Source organism: Chelonus insularis, unplaced genomic scaffold, assembly GCF_013357705.1.
Source record: "Chelonus insularis isolate UGA/USDA-ARS -01 unplaced genomic scaffold, ASM1335770v1 contig_388_pilon, whole genome shotgun sequence".
NCBI lineage: Eukaryota > Metazoa > Arthropoda > Insecta > Hymenoptera > Braconidae > Chelonus > Chelonus insularis.
The window spans coordinates 70,102-96,387 of NW_023276544.1; the positions used below are offsets into that span (position 1 = coordinate 70,102).

Here is a 26,286-nt window from a genome sequence, read left to right on the forward strand (position 1 = left end):
TCAACTCTTTTGAAACAGTCGATACCAATGACCTTCCAGCGTGTTGAATTCCAATACATAAACATCGGCGAGAATATAGGGATTATTCAAGGTCGACTTTGTGATAAATGAATTATAATGACTCCATCTCGTATACCCAATATTTACAGGTATCATTAATTGCGGTAGAGATTCTGAATGGAGCTCTTGGGATTCCGGCATCAAATGCGTCATTTAAAGACCATTGAAGAGATTCTTAAGTAAACATCATTGAATGTTAACAAAGATTATTCTCAAGACTTGAACATTTAACAAAACTAGTACTCAGTAATTACAGCCAATATGATTATTTTGAAAAATTTAATTGCGTTATCATGAATTTTTTTCCTCACTAGTGAGTCAGAAATTAAAAAAAATTGTTTTGGAGGTAATTATGGTTTGATCAACACCCGGAAATTTAATCAATTACTTTCAAATATTTATTGGACTTTGGATCCATGAAAATTATGGTATCGTAAACATATTGACTCAACTATTCAAAGTGTATTATTAAATATATTTTATTTTCAATTTTTTATTACAAAAATACTAAAATTTATTTATTTACATAAACAATTTAAGGTGGTATCATTATAATTATCTACTTTATACTTTTCTTCAAGTATGAAAAATAAGATTTATGTTACGATGTAACAATTATCTGATTACAGAATAAAAACTTCATAGGTTTTCGATTCAATGGATCTTGAAAGAAAATATAATTATTTATTTTTTTAACCAAAGATGTCAAAAAATCCACCCAATAATCTGGAAATAAATAGAATTCATTAGTGGTTTAATAGACTTATAAAAAAAATTATAATTTATAATTATTTTTAAAATTTTTCAATTTATTTTAATTGAATAAATCTTACCCATGTCCATGATGTCCATGCCCATGATATCCATGACCAAAATGATCATGGCCAAAATGATCATGGCCATAATGACCATGACCAAAGAAATCGTTACGATCATGATGATATACATCTTCATGACGGTAAAATGTATTGCCAAAACGATCTCGAGTCTCCGTTTCATAATGATGGACATGACCAGGATTTGGACTAGGACCAGGAGCTCTTTTAACTCGTCCAGGTAATGATTGCATTGCTGTTAATAATCATTTATCATTAATTAAAAAATCTTTAAATAAAATTATTGATAATGATGAAGAGAAAGCTTGATCATCTAAAAAAATTTACTTACAGTCTTGAGAAGGATAAGCAGCAACGTAAGCAGCAAAAGCCAAAACAATGAGGAATATTAACTTTGCCATTATGACAATTATTTGACTACAGTCGAACAGAAGATGATGTCTTCAAACAGCTACTAATGCTGTGTCGAATTCAAATGACTACTATTTCGATCACAATACGGTTCTTATATATCCACTCTCCGATGCTATACTTCTAGTGTTTAGGATTTTCCCATGATGTAACAATGTGTCAAATTCGTGAACGTGAATTACATAAGATTGGAAGGGTGCTTCTAGGTACTTTCAGTAGCTTAGAAAGTTTCTCTGGACCTCTGTCAATGACATTGATGCGACAAAGACGTCATCGAATTACCTTTGACGTAAAAGGTTTTATGAACTGAGCAATACACCATTATTATACTTTAAATCAAATTTAATAGATGACCAAAATATTTCATAAACTAGAAAATGATGATAGTAGCTGAAGTCCGTTTTTATGCTTAATGCCATTCTATCATTAATGTGATGATCATACTTTGTAGAAGTGATTTTGAATCATTAGATTTAGAAGTTTACTTTATGCAGGCTTAGTTCAATAATTCTATAACGGCTCGCTTCTAAATTTTTCATTTTGCATACATGGATACGTACTTCACAAATAAAATTAAAGAAAAGAAAATAGAATTAAAGAAAATGGGAAATTCTTGATATTGGTGGAGGAATATTATAAAATATTACTGTTTAATATATTTTAAGTAATTGATCATTTAATTTAGCATATATTTCTAAACTTGAATAATTCTTTTATTGACTTGGATGGAATTTATTTATGATAACTTATCTAATTCAGAATTATTTTCATTTAGAAAATTTAATTGTACTGTTCAAGTAAAGTATTTTTGAATTACTACATTTATATCAGATATAAACATTAATAAACTGATGTCACAGAAAAATAATTCAAAACACTTTTTCGTGCTGTTCAGGGTAGTGAATAGTACTTATAAATGATCAATAAATGGATTAAAGATAAAAACGGATATTTTGATTATAAATAAACTAGGAACTAGAATGTCTCATAATACTTTACTTAAAAATGAAAAATTTAATATTACATTTTTTATTGAGATGATTGGAATAATACGTTCATAACAGCTGCATAATTAAAAACAACTTTTTCAATAATTTTATTAAAAAATTTTATTTTTATTTTCAATTTAAAAAAAAAAAATTTGACAATAACAATTTTTTGTTGTTATAAAGCTCAACAAATACAATACATATTCAAATACGTTAATGTGTAACTGGGTTAAATGAGATAAAAAATTAATATAGAATATTGGATATTAGTTTTTTTTTAAATATTTTATATTGATAAAGATAATAATGGAAATAATTTTTTCGCAAAAACTTGTGAATCTTCTTTATATATTGAAGTTGTAATTCCAGGTTTTAATAATAATCGGAATGCCAATCCAAATGACCGGGACCAAAATGACCGTATGGGTAATGTACATCATAGTGTCCTCCATGATGATGTCCACCATGAAATCCTCCATAATGTCCATGATAATGTCCAGGACCAGGATGGATATGATCAAGCCCAAAGGGATCGAATCCAAAAAATTGTGGATTAGCAGCTCTTTTGACTCTTCCAGGTAATGATTGTATTGCTGTTGACAATAATTCATTATCAAGTCAACAATTTTTAAATAATATTATTGATAATGATAAATAAAAAGTTTAATTATTTAAAAAAATTTACTTACAGTCTTGAGGAGAAGGATAAGCAGCAACGTAAGCAGCAAAAGCCAAAACAATGAGGAATATTAACTTTGCCATTATGACAATTACTCAATTACGTTTGGACACAAGATGATGTCTTCAAACAGTTACTGATGCTGTGTTGTTTCGAATTCAAATGACCACTGTTTTGATCACAATGAAGTTCTTATATACACGGATGATTCTGTGTTTTTGTTTTCTTATATTTTTTAGGATATCCCCATGATGTAATGTATTAAGTTTGTGGACGTGTATTATATAAAATTGGAAGGGTATTTCCAGGTATCTTCATTAGCGTAGAAAGTTTCAATGGACCTCTACCAATAATTTCAATGCCACAAATACGTCGTCGAATTCCCTTACAACAATTGTAACAATTTTATGAGCCAAAAAGTCTAGTATTAAATGCTTTAATACTTTGCCAATATTATAAACAATTCTCGTTTACAGTTTATTTTTAACAACGGAGAATGTTTTTTTGTTATAAAGTTTAATGAATTCATACAGGACAAAATAGAATTATGGATCATTTTTTGTTTTTACTCAATCATATTTTACTCCGTTAAATTATCACCAATCAGTACTTCTTGAATTTTCTATTTATTGTTAAAAAGTTATTTTCCAATATATTCGTAGACTAGCTAACGAAAGATGCAGTGTGTTTGCAAAATAAACAAATGGACCATATTACTGACTGGATCATAATTCTATTTTTTCCTCTGTGTACTTAATTATTAAAAATTACTTATGCCTTGTTTTTCTTATTTCAGTTCGTTACTGGATTGAAGGAGGTATAGTAATAAACAGATACAGAATATTGTGTACTAGTTTTGTAATATTTTATTCAAGCAAAAAATTGACAACACTTTTAATCAAAAATCATAAATGTTTTTGATGTATTCAAGTTATAATTTCATGTTTTAATATGTTGGATGATTATGAATAACTTCATCCACATGACAAGGACCACGGATGCCATGAGGGCAATGTGTTTGGAATTGTGATCTGGAAGGATAACCATGTCCACCGAAACCGTGTCCACCGAAACCGTGTCCACCATGATTATATCCACTATAATGTCCAGGACCAGGAATGACGATATCTTGTCCATATTGTGGATTAGGATTAGCAGCTCGTGCAGTTCGATGTAGCATGGTGTTTACTAAAATTATAAAAACATCAATATACTTTTCATTATGGAATAATTTTTTCAGGTAATAACAATTTTTATCATATTTCAAATCATAATTATTACAAATGTATTTTTTCTAAATGATAAATATTCTAAATTACAATTATAATTAGATGAGCAGCAAAATAATAAAAAAATAATTACCATCTTGGTGAGAAAGACCAGCTACCATGCAGGCAGCAAATGCCAAAACCAACAAGCAAATCAACTTGGCCATTGTAATACAATTGATACACGACTTCCAATATCGCTTTTTGAACTGGAAATGATGTTTATTTGAACTGGTACACGATTCTTATTTATAGTCACAAATTTCTTAACAATTCCGGGATATCCCATTGACCTTCTGACGAATTGATCGTTAGTATGGTCATCTGAATGGGAGAATTTGAATCTTATAGGAGTGAAAGCATTACTCTTCACGTCTATATCGAAGGTAAAACTACAAAAACTTCCGCTTCTATACTGATGGGATTTTTCAAGGTAGCTTCAGTAGTAAATAAATGACTGCACTTGATACGACCAATGTTTATTGATGTTATTAACAAAGAATATTTAAGAAATTCCCTTGTTTACATTGACGTCATTTAAGTGTTTCTTAAGGGAATTTTTTATTGAGTAATGAAAAAAATTATTTTGATGTATAAAAATTAAAAATCAACAACATATGAAAATGATTCGATATTTCCATAAATTTATTTTTAAATAATAAATTGTAATAAATTGCTTTTTTTTTTAAAGATGATAATAACAATAATCCTTGAATTATACATCAACTCACTTTTTATGGTAAAGATGATAACCTTTAATTTGTTTACTATTATTACAGACAATAATAAAAATAATAACAACAATTTAATTTGAAGATATATCTTACTATAATTCTCTTGAAATTTGAATTAGAAAAAAAAACCGCGCTTTTATTGCCAATCAAATTTTTGCGCATTAGATAAAGACACTGATGCCATCTGTAAAGAATTTTCCCGGGATTCGCACTCCAAAAAGGGAAGAAAGAGCTGCGGCTTCTTTGATTTACAAGTTAGTAAGCCATTGTTTTTTATTAGTGGATGCAACACTGGAATGATCAACGGATTGTTTAAATTTAGATTAATAATTTATTAGTGAGTTTAGTATTTCTTACATAATAAGTTCAGTAGCTGTTGAAATTATTGAAAGCAGTTTGATTTATTAATGTAAGTAATCTAATTTTTCGAATATAAAGCAATTTTATTGTGTGCAACAGTTGTAATTGGACTAATGTTAAATTACAGTTTAGCAGACGCTATGGAAACAATTTGCTATTAGAATTTGTCAGCAAAAGGTTCTGGTTCGCTAATACAGTAGTGGTGATGGCAGTTGTAAATGATTGCTTTTGTTAACAGTTCTTTCAGATGAAAGCCATCAATAGCAGAATACTTTGCCACATTGCATTATGTTTCTCTTTATGGTTCTCCTTTATTAATAATCAGAATGGATTGTATTTTGTATAAATTTGCTTCAACATTATTATCTTTTGCAGCATAATGATAAGGAAACGGAAAGGGGCACGTGTTACGTAAGATTTTTCTAAATTGTTATTTTTTGTTTTAAACTTGAAAATATGAATGTTATTACTGTATGAGTCTTTATTATTCAGATTTTTGGATGTAGTCAACATGGTAATGTGAAATTGACTGAAGAAGAAACTGGTTTTATCGGTGAGAGCTACATTTTACCTCTGATGCTAACAAAGCTCTCTGTATCTTGGATTTCCTCATGAAATGCTTGATGAAACACACAAAGCCATCTTACAAATTCCCTTGAATTTACATTGTAATATTTTTCTTTTATCATCTCTCTAAAGGAGGATTTAAAAAATGCATCGAATCGAAGTGAATCATGGAAAAAAATTAAGTAGCTAGTATTTTTATTTAACAAATTACTGTTTAGATTGATAAAGATTCTAGACTCATTATAGTACTAATCTATTTTCAGCAATATAAAGGAGAGTTTTGGTCTAAATGTGAAGATGTAGAAATTTTTATTGAATATCTATGGCCGAGAGTTTGACTAAAAAAAATTAAACAACAGCATTGCTATTTGAAATTTATGGATGATTCAAGATTAAAAATGTTTATTCAATTATATTGAAATTTTGCTGTGTCTTTGAGAGATTGAACAAACATGCAGCATAGCAACGGTTGATTTGAAGTCATAGCTAAAAGTATGAACCATAAAATGGATTTTTTCTCTAACAGTCTTCAAAAGTAATTCAAAAGCTCTATAAACAATAAACGTTGTCTTTTCGTGCGTTAACTAAAATTCGTTATCACTTTACCAAGTATTCGCGGATACTTGGCAAATGTTTTTCAAGTAAAATAAATTTCATGATCAATTCTACAGCTTGAAACGCATTATAGTTGCTGTAAAGGTTCGCATTTTTTCGTGGATCGAATTAGTAATGAAGCTTCTAAGGTTTTTATTACGCTATTTCCCTCCAGGTAAAGATTAACAATTTTATTTCTGCCATTTCCGTTGTTATTGGAAGAATAATGAAAAGCAGTAAAAGAAAAATGTACATTTTCCATTGTTACAGGAATTGCTTTGGAATACACACAAGGTGGAGAAGTCAAGACCAAAATGATCGATTTGTTGGACCTTAATTCGAGGTAATAAAATAATAATTTACTGCTGATAAATTGAAAAAGAGTAATAAAAAATTCTGTTACACGAACAAATCAAAATACGTTCGATTCTATAATTTTACAATCCATTTTTCTCTGAGAACATCAATAAATCCTCAAAAAGTTGATTATTGTTTTATTGAAGTTTAAAATGTTGAATGTAAATGCCAAAAAAGTATGTTGGAGAATTATCAATAGCTTTGATAATATTCAAATGTGGTTTGGGAACATTGTTATAGAACTGACATTAAAGCATTGGCTCAAAACATCAAGGATGCAGAACCAGTAATAACTGATTCAGTGATAGGACAATTAGAGGATACATTGCTAAAGTTGCAATCTAAAGTATGTGATAATACAACAAAGCACTTCTACAAGTATAAAACTCTTCAAACTCATCTTCTTCCAGTGACTAATATAGCCTTTGATAAACTAGGTAAAAGGTACTTCCATTACAACATGTAGAATATTTTATCAATGAAAATTAATTATTAACATAAACTAAATTTTCTATGCAGATGCCTGACGGGCAGCTATGACCGAACTTGTAAAGTTTGGGACATTGAAACTGGAACGGAGCTTTTTACTCTCCAAGGCCATAAAAATGTAGTTTATGCTGTGTCTTTTAACAACCCCACTTCGTAAGTTAATTAATTTAATTATGCCAAAATTTATTCTATTCTCATTTTCATCAGCTATTCACAAAAGTAAGAAAAAATATAGCTGTACTTTCATACATTTATTCTACTTACATCAAGTTAATAACAATAATACATTACATAAAATATGTTGAAAGATCCAATCGAAAATAATAATAAATTTTTAAACATTGCTTTATCAAACTAAAATTTATCATTAGTTTTAAATTAGACTCATATATAAACAATAGAGAAAATGATAAAAGCAAATTGTTATTCATTTAGACTATATCAAGTGTTTTGTAATCAAATTCATTTATTATAAATTGATGTATTCTAATTATTTTTCGGTTTACAAATTAAATTGAAACTGTTCCAATTGTGAATTTTGTTTATGCACGAATTTTGTATTAATTGATTTAGAAATAATTCATGCTATTCTGGGTTTAGAATGCTATTCTATAATAAATAAATCTAAAACAGAACTCAATAAGTGTTACTTAATTATTTAAGTTCTGTTACATCATTGATTAGATTTTTTAGACAGTCACGCTTCATTTTTTCTTTTATTTATCATTCTTTAATAGATACAATTTTTCAAACTTAGAGTAATGACTCATTGTTATTACTTCTTTATGTTTTTTTATTCCTCTAGAATTTTTTGAATTTTCGATTTTAAAAAGTAAATATTCATAGATAATCAATCATTACGATAATATTCCATATTCATTTGTATTATTAAAATGTATAATTACCTTACTTTTTTTTAAAAATATGATTTTTTATTGATCAGTTCAATTAATTGAATAATTAGTTGCTTGATTGAATTTATTATTCAAACAATCAATCACTCTTAGATTATTATCGATTTATTGAATAGTTTACTAAAATATTATTAACGATTATTGCTTTATTAGTAGTTATTTTCCTACTGGAAAACTCTCGTGAGTTATCAGTGGTAATTTCACAAAATATATCATAGAAAAGTTAGATTTTTATTTTTCTTGTAAATCTCTAGTAGAGCAAAACACATTGCGCAGTAATTCAAATTTTTAAGTATATAATAATCGATAAGACCCGAAGGAAAATATTAGATCTGCTGGGGTTCTCCGATATCTCATGACCTTAAAGTTATTATCAGACACAAACAAGCATGCAGTTAATCATTAAAGTCTTTGACGTTGGAAATTATTATCTTATTACTATTCCATTTTTTATTGTGTCTTGCACTTGATTGTATATATTATACATAAATCTTTCACGGATAGGTAATAAAATAATTCAACGGTTTAAAAAATTTTTGATAAATCAATATTGTCTGGGACATAAATTTCTAAATAAATAAAAATGAAGAAGAGGAGTGAAAACTTTCTATGTATAATATAGAATTGGATTGATCGATGTATTGCTCTTGCTATAAATGTTTATTTTAATTTAAATAAATTAATTTTATTTTATGTTATAATGATAGAGATAAAATCCTTACTGGATCTTTCGATAAAACTGCTAATCTGTGGTGCGCACGTTCGGGCTATTTACTACACACTTTTTACGGTCATGATGCTGAAGTTGTGGTTGTCAAATTTGCTCCTGCACGAAATGAAATTGCCACTGGTTCGATGGATGCTACAGCTAAAGTTTTTCAACTAGCAACAGGTACCCTAATTATAACAATCAATAATAAATTGACAGATAAGTTACTTCTCAATATAAACGATAACTGATTCGTTAGCTAAAAAGTGGATGGTATATTGATGCAACCTTGATAAAAAATAATTAATTAACACACTTTTTTGGAGTAAAAAATAAAATAATTTAATCATCGAGTTAGTTCATGTATTTTTTGTAGCAATAAGTAATTGTACTTTTTGATTAATTGATATTTCAGGACACGAAATAGGTACTTTGAAGGGTCACATGGCCGAGGTTATTGCTCTCAACTATAATCGAGATGGTAATCAGATAATGACTGGATCTTTTGATGGAACAATTAACTTGTGGGATTTGAGGACCTTCAAGTAAGCTTTCTAGGTCACTAACGATATTAATGTATCCTATATTTTTAGTTATTAAATGATAATGAATACTTGTTAATTTTTTTTCTTTTCTAGAAGGACCAGTTGTTTGATAGGTCACGAGTCAAAAATATCAAACTGTCTTTACAGTTTTGATTGTTCCATAATTGCATCATCGTCATTGGATAAGACTGCAAAAGTATGGGATGTACGTATGAGTTCTTGTCTTGGAACTTTAACAGGCCACGAAGATGAAGTTTTAGATGTGGCTTTGGATAATCAAGGATTAAGATTAGCCACTGCAAGCAGTGATGCTACGGCAAGAGTTTGGGACATTTCTGGAGATTTCCAGGAGCTTGCAGTACTTGAAGGTCATCGTGAGGAAGTTTCCAAAGGTAGTTAAAGTGATTAAATAATAACTTTAATTAAGCCATTTAGTAATTATCCTTTTGATGCCAAGAAATAACCATTCAACATTATTTTAATCTATCTATTCAGCATACTTTGTATATTAAGGACATACTAAATATTTTTTAAGTAATTTTCATTATCGCACACTTAGACCGTTTCGACTTTTTCATTAATTGAAAGAATTTTCAACTTTTATATTAATAATTTTTTCGTTAAAAATGTTTTAAAGTTTTACGAGAAAGCTTCTATTTCAATTGTTTATCTAGTATAAAAATAGAAAAAATTCTTTCAACAAAAAATAATAAATGAAGTGAAATATCAGACTTTTATCGGCCCAAGTAGTGCCATTAAAAGTTTCAACAATGATTAGTTTGCTAGTTATGAGAATTCAAAGTTTACAAACGACTCTTGTTGCAAATCACACTTTTTCATATCTTTTTCTTTAATCATAGTAATCCAATTTATAGTGATTTAAATTCCTTACATCTACCATAATTATCTCAGAATTAGTGATAGTTCCTCTATTTTTCAATAGTTTGCTTCAGTCCCAACGGAAGTAACTTGTTGACTTCATCTCTGGATAGAACAGCTCGTATTTGGTCCACCGAATCTGGTCGTTGTGTTCAAACTTTAGCTGGGCATACGGATGATGTTTTCAGCTGTGCATTTTCCTATAATGGAGACACGGTAGTTACAGCTAGCAAGGACAACACATGCACTATCTGGAGATGACTGGATTGGTTTCAAGTGCTACCATAGCTCTTGTTGATTATTTTGTTCCTTATTTATATTTTATATTTTTTTATTCTCTAATCAAAATGGTAAATATTTTATGATGACTCATAAAAACATGTTAGCAAGTATACCAAGCACAAATATTATTGAAAGAACTAGGTTTCACATAGTAAATAATAAACTGATAGCTTTGGAATAACATAAATCTAAGTGATTTCCAATAAATTAAATTTATTCAAGTATTATTATGTATTAATATCAATTAGCTTATTTTCTACTTAAAAAATTATTATTCAGTAAAGATTTTAAAGACTTTAATGAGATAAATATTGTGATTTATAAGGTTCAACCTAATCAATATTGGTGTTAATTGTTGTTATTATTACAACATTTTTGTTTTCCAGAGATATAAGCTTTAGTGGTTATAATTGATAAGTTATTTTGCTCATGCAAACGTCACTCTAATAAAATATGTCACAAGCGTCTTAATCAGTTGTGCAGGAGCTAATCAGCGTTTTTTAAGGTCAACTCCTTCATGAGATTACTAATGATAATAACGATTTGGTAATAAAATGAGGAAATATCAATGTAGCTGTGATACCAAGCATGCATATATTTATATTTACTTTATAAGTGAATATATCTACTTTGCAATTAAATATTTAAATTCAAACAATATGTTAATATACATATAAAAAATAAAAAAATTATTCGACATTTGATCTACCATTCTTAAATAATCTATTTAAAATTTACATTTCAATGACTAAATTAATCATTTTAGTTGACAATGAAAATTCAATGTTCAATATATCCTTTATACACCAGCAGTTCATTTCTGTTATGTCATTAATTTATTTATCAATCACATTTACTCACAACTGTTTCCATACAACCATTATTCACTAATTAATTTAGTTTATTTATTTCCTTAATTTATGAAGTTTAAAATTATTTAATTCATTCATTGATCATTCTTTTTTAGCATTATTTTAAATGGTAGAGAATGTATGACTGGTTTTTTTTTTTTTATTACTTTATTACATAAAACAAAGTGCTCTTGAAATGAATGATTGGAAGCCACTTCCCAGTTATTTCCATTATTTAATATTTATTCATATTTTTTGTTTTCGTAAAATATTTTCATAAATAAATATCATTTAAATAATTAAGATTCTTATCAAGCTCAATTGTTTAATTATGGATTTATCATTGTAGGAAAAAATTATTAATTGACATTTAGATAATATCTCATTAATATGAAAATGTTAAGAATTATTTCCGTTTCCTTGCTTTATAGCTGACTTTTTGGCATTTTTTTGATAGTTAATGAGTAAAAAAAATTTATAAAACTTGAAATATGTTTTTGTAGTAACTAGAAAGTGAATCTGAATTTGGAGAGAATTTTTCGAAGAGATTTTAAAGTTTTAATACTGATAAGAAAACTATGTATCATGCATACCCTTTCTAAATGTGAATTGAAAATAGTTATTTTTTAAGTGCATCGACCGGTTGGACAAGTTAAAGCTGTAAAAGAAATAATGAGTGGGAAAATGGCCTCGACTTGAGCAATTGGAGCACTTGCACGCAATGGGTTATCACTCGTTAATAATATTTATCCCCTCACAAATTACTGTTTTCATGGACACCTCTTCTCTATTGGTCATTGATCATTCAAGTCTTACACGCGATTGGTTTATCACTCTAATTCTTCTTTTTGTCAACTCCACTCTGCTGAAGAAAAAGCTTATAAATTAACTCTTTCCGGCTCCTATGACACATTCCTCAATAGTCATTCGTTGAGTTAAAGTTTCTTTCATATTTATTTTACTCTCTACATTCTATTGTCAATTAATTTGATTTATTTAATTACAACTCATTCAATTATTCATTTATTTGTACAGTTACTTACAAGTTTTTTTCATTGAGTTTTTGCATCAAAGCAGAAAGTTTTTGTTATAGAACTCACTAAGTGTACGTTTTATTGAGATGGATGCATTAAAAAATGTGAAGAATAGTACTACCACCAATGGCCATGGACCACTTAGTAGACCTAATGAAAATGAATTTTTGCATAGTAATGTCAAGCACATTAGTCACACTGCGTAAGTATACTTTATGTTTCATTTCAAGTTTATTTTGAATATATAAATTCAATGTGAATTTTATCATTTTTTTATGACGAAAAAAATTCTATTTAAATTATTTATCAATATTTTTCAGGCTTAAATTAAATTCTAATGATTCAGTGACTTATCAGTATGTCAATGATGACATTTAGCTATAAATCTATAATAGCTATTGGAACTCTCTAACATGTTCTTACTCAATACTATAACAATATTCACATTAATCATCAATTCTCCAAAAGCTAATTCCTATAATAAAATTACCCACACTTTTGGATGATTTTATTATAGCCATAGCAAGCTTCAATTCAATTCAATAAAGCTTCCGTTATTAACACACTAGCAAATCCTAAATGAAAAAATAATATCCATCAATAAAAATTTTTCCAATAATTCATCTAATTGATGTAAAAAAAAAATAACTTTCGTAAAATTTTTAAAAATAAATGACGAGAAATCAAAGTTTCCAGTGAATGAGTTAATATTATTAATTTATTAGCCTACAGGGAGATAAAATAATCGATGTGGAAATACAATAATAACCACCGAGAGTAGACTATTGTGTAGATGGGGTCATTAATTATTTTCCATCGGTGTGCAAAGCTCGATGGTAAAAGCCGTTAATTCGACGAGACGTTGCAAGCAGCTTTTCACCAATGAACGAAATCGAGCGGGACAGAATAGCGTGTGCAAAGTAGAAAGAGAAATTGCATAGAAGGATAGTGAATATAGAAGTTTTGGGGAAAAGGGTTAATATTTCTCATTTAACACGTTGGAGAATTGAAGTAGGACAGATAGGTCTAAAAAGAGAGATAGAGAAGACTATGTGGTTAAAGTTTCCAAGCAGTACATAACTAATTTGCTATTCTCTCATGTCTCATAACAATAGTCGAGCATGACGTATTCAGACTAGGATTATAATTATACCAGCCAATAGTTTATATCGTCAAATTATCTCATAGGTGCAAATCTCTATTTTATGGCTTTATATTAATTCATTAAGAAGTTCCATCGTTTAATAATATTGTCAAATGTTGGTTTATTTATTTATTCATTAATAAGAAAGTTCGTTTTATCGAAGAAAATTGTTTCAAATAATGAAGATATTTTTTATTGTTATAGTTTTGTCCCAGTTTTCTAAGAGTAAGACTTTGGAGTAAACCTGTGGCGGTTTTTGAAGACCTTTAAGAAAGTTTCTGTATTGAGTAATTTTATTTTGAATTACTGCAGATGAAATATCCTTTATAAACATTTATATCTTAAGATATTTAGTTCATCATAGAATTCATTAAAATTTTTTCCTTCAACTTTTAAAAATACTTTCTGAAAATAAAAACCAATATTATAAATTATATTCTGAAATTTATATTCTGAAATTGAATGTTAATAAAAATTTTGTAGAGGCTGTTTATGATCCAAAATCAATTTAATCCTTTGGGATATTTTACCATTCATCAATGAATTTATGTTTTCGACGAACGGTAATATTTTCATCAAAAATGCATCCATTAAAAGGAAAAAATCATGAACCGTCAAATGTAATATCATTTTTGCTTTTATCACACCTAATACTACCATTTTTCAATGTTGAATTGATATTAAAAAAGCTGATTTTAATCTTTTTTTACTTTAATTGATTACTCCATAAATTCGATTATTATTTAAAACATTAAAATGCATAAAAATAATTTCACAAAATATAAAGTATAATTACAAGTGATGAGTGTAAATAAAATAAAAGTAATTGAAGTTAAGTAATTATTTCTCTGAAAAGTATTAGCTTGAAGCTCAATGAATTCATGAGCTATTCAGAGTTTTGTCAAGCGTAAATGTCGACGGGTTGAAGTAAATATATGACAATCAGACATGTTTCAATGTGTTCCAATGAGAGTCACAGCTCAACGTAAAGCAGAAGGTATGTAGCAGGAGATGAGAAAGCGTCGAGGAATTACGTATCAGTACCCATGTATATGTATGTACAATGTACTGGAATATACGACGTGAAACGATCTAGCTCAAGATCCTAGCTCGATTCTTGTAAGGATTTTGTGCACAAATGTGCACTAGTTTACTAGTAAATGTGCACGATTGTTAGGTATGTAGGCAACAAGCTGGTTTGTTACTCGAGCATGAAAGCTGAGAGATATTGACGTTAGGTTTCACTAAATATTTCAATTTTCATTATGTCTTGACTTTCATCATTTAATAAAATATATGAAACAATAAAATGAACATGGGATGCATTTTTTAGTTGAATGAGAAGACTTTTAGTCATTCACTTTTCTTTTATACTGCTTTCAACAGAATCTTTAAAAGCACTTTTGTAGTTAAATTGTCTAAAAATATCAAAACCTTTTCATAAATTAAAAATAGAATTTAAGGTAATATAACTTTGGATGTAGGTTATTCAATTATAATCATATTAGAATAAATTTGCGATTGTTCTTTTAATATTTATAACAGTTGGAAATAATCGAAATGTGGAACTTTAAAAGCATACAAAAATTCAAATTAATAGATCAGTCAATTTTGATTTAAAAATTTTCATTATTTCTCTTTTGGAAGCGCTGGATTGAATAAACTAAACGGTCAGTCAAAAAGATTTTTTAATTGAAAAATATTATGGCAGATATTTATATTGGAGAATTGAATTGGGCCAATGAAAAAAGTAGTACAGCTACAATTTGAATCAAACTGGAAAGTAATGAAAAATATGTAGAATAAAAGAATATAGAAAAATTTTATAATAAATAGATTGAAAATAATTCATATCATATCAGAAAAACTCTTAAATTATTTTTATTTATGTAAAAAGTATTTTTTAATTTTATTTATCTATTGAGTTGTTACGACTGAACAATAATTTGAAATCACCAAATAAAACACTCGAAAATTGAAGTTGAAAAGTTGATCAATTATAAATTACGGATTATGACCCCGGTTATCTTAAATAACTTAATTTATTTTAATTGATTACAAATTCACTCTGAAATTGAATTTATACATTCAACATTTCATTCGTTAATTTAAATAACTTTTTTTACTAATTTATTTATTTGTTTTCAGATATACATTTGAAGCTCTTCAAGAATCTGCCAAATACCTCTTAGACCGTATTACAATCAGACCAAAAATTGGAATAATTTGTGGATCAGGAATGAGTGAGTATTGAGTAATAAGCTTCAAAGCGCTTCGAGTGCTGTAATAATTGACACACTTGAAAAATATAACTTTTCAAGGATCTTTTTGGGGTTTTATTATTGTTATTATTTTTGTAATTGTTGTTGTTGTTATTTGGTGGTTCTAGTTTGCATGGTTTTATTTTTTATTAATTAAACATTCGAGACGCTTTAAACAATTATTTATATATTGTTAAAAATAGGAGAATCTGAACAAAGTGAGTTGTGTCCAGGTTCGATAGCGGATGCTTTAACAAATAAGCAAACTTTTCCCTATGAGGAGATTCCTCATTTCCCAAAGTCCACGGTCAAAGGACATGTGGGTCAGCTTGTGTTTGGATTCCTCGAAGGCGTTCCAGTCATGTGTATGCAAGGAAGATTTCACTACTACGAAGGCTATCCTCTTTGGAAGGTAAATAATGTATTTATTCTTCAGATTTATTCCAATGTATCATACTTCCGCTTCTGGAAATTCATTTAAAATCTACTTGTACATTGAGTTTGTTGACAAAGCTTTTTATTATCACAATTTACTTATGAAGCTCATAAAAGTGTAAATTAATTGAGTTGCAAAATTTCATCAAAATAAATTGACAGCTTGTGATATAATTTCAGTGTGCCATGCCAGTGAGAGTAATGAAACTTGTGGGGGTAACACATCTGATAGCCACTAATGCGGCTGGAGGTCTCAATCCTGACTACAAAGTTGGTGATATTATGTTAGTAAGGGATCATGTGAACATAATGGGATTTGCTGGAAATAATCCACTCCAAGGACCTAATGATGACAGGTAAATTTATTTATTATTTACTTCTAGGTTGCTTTAAAAAAATTCTAATATCACTGAAACCATACGAATTTATTCATGAGATCTCGATGGTTAGACCCAACTCAGTGATGTCCATGCATAATATCTCAGATGAAGTCACTTTTGATGAAAAAATTATAATAAATCTCGACAATCTTAGTATCAGTTATCTTTGTATTTTTTCATTCATTTTTAATGCAACCTGTATAATACTACTAGACCTTATTTTAATACACAGAAAAACTTTTTATTGGAACATAAAAAAAAAAGGTTTTATTCAATGCAATACAGTTCAAATAAATATTCAGTGGATACAATAAATGGTATTTTTAAAAATATTTTATTAATGTTGTTAGTAGTCAAATAATATTGTGATGATTTTTTATATCTTTAGATAGACTTTAAAACAGTTGAAAAATCAGTAAGAGAGAAAATTAATTCATTCTCTTCCAACAACTTTGGAATTTTGGTTGATGAACTGTTTGCACTAAAATATAAAGCAAAAACTGATTGGAATATTTACCTAGTGAAAGTCGTCACCATCAAGACGCCAAGATTGACTCAAGAGAAATATAAGATGAAGAGGAAATCAGAATTTTCCGTTTCCCCTCACTCTTTCTTCAATTTACTTTTTCGATTTTATTTTATATAAGCTCATATATTCCTCTCTTCATTTCTTATCTGTTATCAATGTTGTTCTTTTGTCGCACTCGTCTTGATATTAATGGACTTGAATCTCCCCTGGAATTTACCTCATCTCCTCCACAAGTTCAAACCACACCCGTTCTCTGGAATTACTCTGTGGACTACCGGAAATTCGATTTATCCCTAGCTCATCCTCTTTTCGTCTTTGGTCGCGACAGAAAGAACACAATTGTCTCAAGCTTCGACTTCTTTGTTCTTTCTTGTCTTATTGTTGTTACAAGTAGCACAAATAATCGTTTGTAAACAATGAATTGATTTATTCAAACTACAGATTACCTAAATTAATCAGTTTTTATTTGAAAAATTAATTTTCAAGCAGTAAATTCTTTAATAGATTTTTTGTTAAAAAAAAAAAATTGTAGTCAATATCTATCGTTAATTATACCATAAAAACTTGCTGTTAAATTTTTTAGCGAAAAGGAACTTTAGTAAATTATAATCACGTCAAAAACTAAAGTTTGCAAAATACTTTAAGTATTTTATCGATCTTTCCATGGCGACAAAGTTTCCTCTTCATTACTTAAATATCGAAACCCCGATACTTCTTGTAAGTAATTCTTTCAACTGATATCCAATAATAAATCAAATTATGCTTCATCTTTGTCGAAAAACATTTAATCAATAGAATGAAATATTTTTTTTTTTACAACTTGATACAAATTGTATTTTAATGAAACATGTTTTGATGATAAACAAAAAAATTCTCTTAAATATATGAGAATAACATGTTATGTTTATTTTAAAGGTTTGGACCCAGATTCTTGCCAATGAACAAAGCTTATGACCGCGAACTTTTGAAGATTGGAGAAGAAGTTGCTGCAGAAATGAAAATTTCCGACATCATTCATAAAGGCGTTTATACTTGTCTTGGAGGACCCAATTTCGAAACTGTTGCAGAACTTAAGATGTTGAGAATGGTTGGAGTTGATGCTGTTGGTAAGCTAAATCATTAAATACTCTTATCTCCGTATTTTCATCATGCACAGCTGTTTCAAAATTAATAAATGTTTCTACTAAAGATCAACGTCTAAAATAATTCTAAATTTTTTTACAAAGTAGCACAATGATGAAGTACACAAAAATCCAATTAATTAAATGTTTTGTAACATCACAAATCAATTTCCAGGAATGTCCACAGCTCATGAGGTCATAGCAGCTCGTCACTGCAACTTAACAGTGTTTGCATTTAGCTTAATAACAAACCTCTGTGTTTGTGATTACGATTGTCTGGATGAAGCCAATCACGAAGAGGTCATGGAAGTTGGACGATCGAGACAGCCAGTTATTGCGGAATTCGTGAGACGAATGGTCCATCGTTTACAAAGCTGAATTGATAAAGAATAAGTGGGTAATTTTTTAATCTAAGTTTAATTAGTTTCCTAAACCATGTAATTTTAATAGCAATAATAATTAAAAAATATTTTATCCACAGATAAAATGGAAGATCAATAAAATAATGAGGAAAACAGGTGACACAATAGGGCAAGTAATTTATATTATTGTTTCAAGTCCATAATCACATGCGATTGGATAAATAGAATTGGAGATCGATCGATGCCACTTCCAGGTCTCTGCATCTGAAAAGACCTATCGTATTTTCGTACTCCTGAATAAAATTCTTCGCTAGGTACCCGAAGATCTTGAGTACGAAGAGAAAATTCTCGTAAATCGTATTTAATTTAACGCATGAGCAGGTGGTAGTTGCAGTGAAAAAGCGTATCTAGGAGTTTCTTGGGAGGAAAAAGAAGGGAAAAGTGTAGAGGGAGACTCGAAATTATCACACGATCCTTAGGTCTTTCTTCACATTTTTTTTTCAGTTCTCTTTTTCTACTTTTCTTTTTTCTCACCTTTTTACTGTTCCTGTCTCAAGGAGAGACAAGAGCAATGGGGTGGCTTCGAGGTGCGACGAGCTTACGATCCGTAAAGTCTTGCCTTATCTCAATTCAGTTTCTCTGCATCCTCTCGATCTTTCAGTGATTTCTTGTACGCAGCAGTAGATAAAAAGATTGATTATCATTTTTTGTATAAATATGTACACTATGTCAAGTTTTAAAAGCTGCTCTCAGCATTCTGTATGGCTTTTTGCCAATTTTTGTCAGATAGTGAAGTAAATTTCCTGAATGTGGAAAATTTTTTGTAAATTCTAGGTTTCTATGTATAAGAAAAACATTAATTAAATTTTAAAGAGTAATTTTAAATGTTATTTCAATAGATATTATGATTATTATTTGATTATAAAATAGTAAGATTATTTTAATGAAAATTGTAATAAGTAAAAAAAATATTTCGACCGTAAGATAAAAAATGTGTATACGTGACAATTATTGATCACAATATTTCTCAAAGTTTCAGTATCTTTCTCCTTGACTTATCTACACTTCTAACCACTTCAGAGAGGATCAGAAGAAAAATTGACTTAATGATCCTCTAATTTTCGCTCTTGCACGGCAAAGTCATCAGTTTCTTCTTCGTTACACTCTTCCGCCACACCCTTTCCGTTCTTGTTAATGTATTGACGTTCTCCTTCAATAAATCCCACTCGAAAACGTTCCTTATGGCTTATGGTCTCCATCTTTCCTTTCTTCTCGTTTCTTTCTCTCTTACTTACTCTATAGACCAGCACGATACTTCATCTCTTGCACACTCCTTTTTACTGGATTTTCACCTCTTCTTCTTCCGGTTCTGACGCCGGTGCAGCCGTTATTACAGCCGTGAATTAAATTATGATTTGACAGGCAGGAAAACTTACCTTCCTTCCTTCTTTTGCGTCCTCATTCCTCTTTGATTCTATTCGAATAGAACGATAAACATAAATGTTGTTTATGTTATGTGCTAATATTTCTCAAAAATAGCTGTTTTATAATATATTCAATAAAGTTTTATTATCAGTAGTTAATTTATTTATCAAAGTTGATGTTATTTCAAAGGATATTTGGGTTAAATTTTTTTTTTTTACTTTTACATTAATAAATATATGATCTATGATGTTATGCTACAAAATGTTAAAGGTGACAGGTTGAAACAAGAAGTATTGTTTTTTACAATTTTTTATATTTTTCGTATTTTCAAATAAATGAAATTATCTATTCAGAAATTTTTATGTTAAAATATTTTTTATTTATGTTTACACTAGATATCTTTGTGTATGAGAAACATTTTGAAATAAAATACTTGGACTTGTAATGTTGTAGGTAATGTGAAGTGAAACAAGATTAGTTGTGAATAAATTGTAACATAATCTTTTTGAATCTTTTTTTCAATAAAAATAAATTTATTTTGTTATACGATTTATTTTAAATCATGTAATTGAAAAAAAGGCTATAATAATGTCATAAATAAATCTATAATTGAAATTAATTCATTATTGTAATTTAATAACTGTCTGTTACAATTTATATCTATTTATCAGGGAAGATTCATATCATATTTAGCATAATTTCAAATTATATGGTTTATTGATATTTAATGAGGTCACTTATTATTATATTTTATAAGTAAGGTCCGTATACGTCTCTATTTACTTCGATACTGAAATATATAAATTTCATCAAACAGCATCGACGATTCTGAAAGCATAAAAATGGGAATAAAAAAAATTATTTACACAGAAATGTTATATTATTTATTGATAAGTAATAATGTTTCGCTCTAGTGAAATAATGCTATTAAAAATAATGAATAAGGGGATGAATTTCATTTTTTATCGTAAGATTTTTTTTTATTCTGTTATATAATAAATCACGAAGGAGTTAACACCGTAAATCATGCAGAATTGATTGAACTGCCGATTCTTTTTCTATAAAAGACCCACTACCACTACTAGAATATTTATCGGCTTATTGGTTTTCATTGAATTCCTGCACTAGTCGATTAAATCCCCATGTAAATAATTTTACTCAAGAGTATTAATGTAATACACTAGAATTAAGAAATAAATACTTCAACATTTACATTTATTCCATTAATATTATCATCATATTTCCTTTTAATGCCGTTCATATCCTCTTATAACTTTATTTTGACAATCACAATAGTAAATAAGTGGCTTATGTTACAAAAAATAGTTTCCATTCGAAAAAATTTAAATAATCACCTTCTTTTCTAAAGTTTAATCTATACTAATTAATATAATTTTACAAACTATGTCATTACATACAGTAAATAATTAAATAATAAAACAAATAAATAAACCATATTTATATTACACAGTTAAGCTTAGAAAATTATTTAAAAAATCAATTCTGGTCAGCAATTAAATCATTAAATTTCATTTAATTGTTTGATTGACTCTGATATCGAAAATTTTAGATAAAACCAAAAGTTACAGTCGAGACAAAATTACTATTTTTTAACGATTTCCAATATCCATTTGAATAAATTAAAAGTCAACAGTAAACAATAGTTTATTGAATTTAAATATTGTTGTAACTTAACTGATTGAAAAAATGTATTTTATTTAATAACGCGGATAACTTATCATCGTTAACAAAGTAGAAATCACTAATATCAAACGGTTAAATATTCGTTGATTGCGCGCGCTTTGCTTTCAATTGTCGCGCATGCGCATCCCTACCCTTGACTGGCTATAGCTTCCTTTGCCTTTTAGACGCTTGCAGCAATCAAAATGCTTTCAGTCCACGCGTGCACTTCGTGACGTTAGGTGTGTAGTTCGTCGTTCCATTAAAATCTACATACCGGTCTCTATTTAATTCGTCGGTTTTAAAGTGAAGTGTCAACATGGTTAAAAAGTGATTTTGTTACAATTAAGTGTCGCATTAGTGTGTAATCATTGTTTGTGATAGTGATTAATTTATTTGAACGCGTTTCAAGTAAAAGTTATTGGAAAGGTTTTTGCTGAGAGGTGAAGTCGCAATTCTTCGTAAAAATTCGCGAAATGTTCGTGAAAAAACCGTTAAACGAGATGTGGCGTTAATCGAACGGCATTCAATGGCGATTATTTATACTTATATTCGTCGAAGGGACCAATTTTTAAGTTCTTTACGTTTCACTTTGACGAGGAATTTATTTTAAAGGTGAAATATTATTTTTTTTAATTCACTACTAAATTATTCCATTTTTATTCAAAATTACTTCGATTCGTTTTTTTAAAAATAATTTATATTTTATTTTAATAACGAAAAATTAATTGATCATAAACGAGTAAGGAATAATAACGAAAAAATAATCAGTAAAATAAATCAACATTGACTTTGTTCATTTGTTACTCTAATAAAATATTCAATATTTATTATTAATAATAAACATTAATAAAGGTCAAAGTTATATTGGAGTAGAAATAAAAATAGTTCTTATGCTCCAAAAACGCCATAATCGAGTTTCGGATCTGACACAATATTTTTTTTGTATGTAATTATTTGATTGATAATTAGTTTATTAAATAGATGGTTTTAAATGTTTTATTTAGTAAAGGTCAATGACTGATTGTCACTTAAATATTTTTCCGACTCAATATTACGTATATAGAGCAAGCTAATGACGCATTCCAATTGCAATCGAAACAGAGACAAGGTAGAGGTCGCGTTTTGTTTTCGTGACATTCTCGGAATTATTCTGTTGGCGTAAGACTTATATGTTGATCGTACATTGTTTTTTCTCGGAAATTGGCATCGAGAAATTTACTTGGAAAAAAAATTTTGTTTTTGTGATCTATATTTTCTGACAGATTTATTTACGTATTATATGGAATATTCGAAAGGATGTTTTATTAAATATATTATTTTCTGTTTTAATTACAACAGCGAGAGTGGACGACAAAAAAAACAAATTTCAATTAAAAGTTGAAATATTGTAAAACTTTAGAAATAATTTCTAAAACAAAGTTTGCATAATTAAACGTCTGAACATCGATTCCATGTGAGTAATCTTCGATTAAAGTTGCTGTACAGAAGATTATTGAATTATAGAGAAAGTTTTTTCTAATAAACTGACAATATTTTCTCGAGCTAATAATTGTCTTTGGTGATAACTCTTGGCTTTTGACAATTTTGAAAATAAATAGTTCATTTAAAGTTAAGAAGTTGAATGTTGGAGGTGAAAGATTAAGGGAACGAATAAAAAGAAGGTGGTAGGAGATTTAATGGTGCATACTAATTGGTCGTGACACCCAGTTGGGGACATGTCAAGACTGAAGAATAAACCGGTGGCCGGTTATGTCACGAACCGGAACGCAGATCGTAACAACATTTAAGAGGAATTTTGTAGTGAGATCCTCACGTAAACATCGAACAGCAAACGAGAAGTAGTATAGAAGAGAAAAACAAAAACAAGAAGTTCAACACAAAAAGAGGAACATTTTGCTTCCTGAACAACCGGAAGTCATATGCCCATACACGCTCGTAAAACGGTAAATCAAAGGAAAACATCCTACTCTTTGTTTTGTTTCTATGTTACCTCGTTTTTTCTCCTCACGGTTGTTATTTTTGAGATAGGTCTTGGTTTTCATGCCATTTTTTCCCCCATATTATTTTCTTTTGCGTGATTTTTATTTTTTGCATTAATATTCATAATTATTTATCGTGAGTCTAAAATTACTTCTTTTCTACAACATTTTTAATTATTATTGTTGTTATTGTTATAATTACTTACACGAATTATTTTTTTATGCATCCATTTTGCATGTGGCGTATTTATACACGTATTCATTAATATTCTGAATTCTAAAATTTGCATTAGTTTTTATTGTTTGTTTATTTATTTTATTCAATGGATTACATCTAGTATGATATTTTTAGCAGTATTTTATGCAAGATATATTTCAAATCCACGTTGTACTTCTATTACCATTCTTTTGTGTGTTATTTAATTGACTATGACACCATTTGGAGTTGTAAATTCACTTATTGATGATTTTTTTAAAACTTCACTATTCGTTGTAGTTTCAAAGTGACCGTTATTTTTCATTACCTCGGTATTGTTTGTTATTACTGTCATCAATCATTTTTTACTTTCAATTTTATTTAACGAATATTTTCACTCGAATTTTTTATTCACTTCAAGCTCACACTTTTTTAAAATCTATTTCAATGATAAACTGTACTTTTCATTATTCTTCACTCCATCTTCTATTTTTCTTTATTAAATTGATTTCTATTTTAATTAAAATATCTCATTTTTTCGAACAATTATTTCATCAATTCCACAATCTATTTATTTTTAGTGAGACTGACTTATTATCATCAAAATCCTCTTACTAAATATGCACGAATTGTCAATTGAAATGTATGTTTCAATTTTATCTACTTCCATTCATTAATTCAGGCGTCTGTATTTTTATTGATACTCTCTCTCTCTCTCTCTCTCTCTCTCTCTCTCTCTCTCTCTCTCTCTATAGATGTATCGTCATTGTTTTTGTGACATTTATCAACACCAGTATATATTCCGTGACACAGATATATATGTGATTATTTATGTATTGCTTTAAAACTCTCCTAATTAGCTTTTATCAACGACTGTAATTACAAAGAATACCTGCCAAGGTTACGTTCGACCTTCACAGCTGTGTTTACATTCACCACATAGTGTCAGTGACCTTAACAAGTTCTACAATCATATATCACATAATAATGTACGTTGTAACACGCTGAAATCAAGATTTACATGATTTCTTTCTTTTTTTCTGCTCTTTTATCATAATGAAATTAAATTGTCCATGTCATGGGAACAAATCTTTTTAATATTTCTTCAGAGTTTTTAACGAAAACTGATAATAAATAATACGTGACATAATAGATGAGTAATAATAAATTATTGTGAAGCCATTTTTCGTGCTATTGGATATGTTTGTTATTTATAAAAGTATAATAAAAATAATTATTATTTTAAAATAATAGTAAAACATATGTTTTTAAATTTAAATAACTACAGTGGAAAGTTTATTCATTTTATTATCATTTGTTGATAAAAAAAATTTTTGTTTTAATTTATTATTTTCTCTCTACTTTGATAAAATATTGTGGATAGTTTTGAATGTGATTTGATAAAGTTAAATCATAGATATAATCTGTGATCAATCATTTGCATTTAAATTATTTTGAATTAAATTTGGAATGTAATTAGCAAACTTAGTATAAAATATAAGATATAAAATAGAGTAATGTTTGTGATGTTAATATAATTAATTTTACTACCGTAACATAGTAATATTGACTGTGTTAACAAAGTTAATTTTACTGGCGGAACAGTAATTTGTATTGGGCTATGATAGTTGATGCTATCAAACATCGTTAAAATGACGATGATATGGACAAAGTTTATGTTGATATATTCTACTCTTTAAATTTTTTGGGAATCATTTATGTTGATCATAACGAAACTGAAGTTTTTAGGTTCATTACATACAATTCATGCAGCAATTTATTCAATTTTGATAGATATAAACTATCATTAGATAGTATTAATAAAACTGAAGACTAATTATTATTATAATAATTAAAAAATACAATTATCAATCACTATTGTTTGAACATTTAGAAATTGAAACATAATTAAACAATTGGCTAAGTAAATAATTTGTTGTAACAAAGATTGGATTAGAATGGCTTTAATTAATGCAATAAATGAATTATTATAAATATTGATTTTAATATTTTATTATTAAAAAGAATGTTAAAGATCGTGTTTAAAGTTTTTAATAAATTCTTGTTGAGATTATTTTATTTATGGTCACTATAAACATGGACTTAATTCTGTTTAATGTACTATTAAATTACATGTAACGATAAATTTATTTTCTGCATAAATTTCCATATATTTTTACAACATATATTATTTAATATTGGCTACATCAATC

General features: G+C 28.2%; 5 protein-coding genes across 9 annotated transcripts in view; 3 read left to right on the top strand and 2 right to left on the bottom strand.

The window, feature by feature from the left end:
- Positions 1–614: 614 nt before the first annotated feature.
- On the bottom strand, positions 615–1,367 carry LOC118067551 (urease accessory protein UreE-like). Its single transcript, XM_035084343.1, has 3 exons — positions 1,228–1,367; positions 894–1,131; positions 615–786 (listed from the first exon to the last, which is right to left on the bottom strand). The coding sequence occupies exons 1-3, from the start codon at positions 1,295–1,297 to the stop codon at positions 753–755; spliced, it is 342 nt and encodes a 113-aa protein (XP_034940234.1). The 5' UTR covers positions 1,298–1,367; the 3' UTR covers positions 615–752.
- Positions 1,368–3,818: 2,451 nt separating this feature from the next.
- On the bottom strand, positions 3,819–4,636 carry LOC118067545 (uncharacterized). The gene is made up of 2 exons (XM_035084327.1): positions 4,338–4,636; positions 3,819–4,163 (listed from the first exon to the last, which is right to left on the bottom strand). Exons 1-2 carry the CDS (start codon positions 4,408–4,410, stop codon positions 3,922–3,924), a joined length of 315 nt encoding a protein of 104 aa, XP_034940218.1. The 5' UTR covers positions 4,411–4,636; the 3' UTR covers positions 3,819–3,921.
- Positions 4,637–5,245: 609 nt separating this feature from the next.
- LOC118067547 (dynein assembly factor with WDR repeat domains 1-like) lies at positions 5,246–10,897 on the top strand. Of its 3 annotated transcripts, none has more exons than XM_035084330.1 (12): positions 5,246–5,386; positions 5,465–5,640; positions 5,713–5,748; positions 5,830–6,086; positions 6,168–6,673; positions 6,769–6,841; positions 7,096–7,299; positions 7,375–7,497; positions 8,966–9,150; positions 9,383–9,512; positions 9,606–9,904; positions 10,456–10,897. In XM_035084330.1, exons 5-12 carry the CDS (start codon positions 6,634–6,636, stop codon positions 10,650–10,652), a joined length of 1,251 nt encoding a protein of 416 aa, XP_034940221.1. In that variant the 5' UTR covers positions 5,246–5,386; positions 5,465–5,640; positions 5,713–5,748; positions 5,830–6,086; positions 6,168–6,633; the 3' UTR covers positions 10,653–10,897. The 3 variants fall into 3 exon arrangements, with proteins under 3 accessions (XP_034940221.1, XP_034940223.1, XP_034940222.1); XM_035084332.1 differs by having other exon boundaries at positions 9,609–9,904; XM_035084331.1 differs by lacking the exon at positions 5,465–5,640 and having other exon boundaries at positions 5,326–5,386.
- Positions 10,898–12,345: 1,448 nt separating this feature from the next.
- Positions 12,346–20,759, top strand: LOC118067546 (purine nucleoside phosphorylase). 2 transcript variants are annotated; one of them, XM_035084328.1, is made up of 7 exons: positions 12,346–12,760; positions 15,851–15,945; positions 16,167–16,375; positions 16,579–16,754; positions 18,223–18,413; positions 18,604–18,821; positions 18,910–20,759. In XM_035084328.1, exons 1-6 carry the CDS (start codon positions 12,645–12,647, stop codon positions 18,804–18,806), a joined length of 990 nt encoding a protein of 329 aa, XP_034940219.1. In that variant the 5' UTR covers positions 12,346–12,644; the 3' UTR covers positions 18,807–18,821; positions 18,910–20,759. The 2 variants fall into 2 exon arrangements, with proteins under 2 accessions (XP_034940219.1, XP_034940220.1); XM_035084329.1 differs by having other exon boundaries at positions 12,348–12,760; positions 16,197–16,375.
- A 1,364-nt stretch (positions 20,760–22,123) lies between these two features.
- Positions 22,124–26,286, top strand: part of Syn1 (Syntrophin-like 1) — a 201,833-nt gene continuing 197,670 nt past the window's right edge. Inside the window, exons 1-2 of one of the 2 annotated variants that reach the window (XM_035084347.1) lie at positions 22,124–22,510; positions 23,237–23,841. In XM_035084347.1, coding sequence (XP_034940238.1) covers positions 23,818–23,841 — 24 coding nt within the window. In that variant the 5' untranslated portion in view covers positions 22,124–22,510; positions 23,237–23,817. The remainder of the gene's footprint in view (positions 22,511–23,236; positions 23,842–26,286) is intronic. The other variant, XM_035084348.1, reaches the window with a different exon arrangement.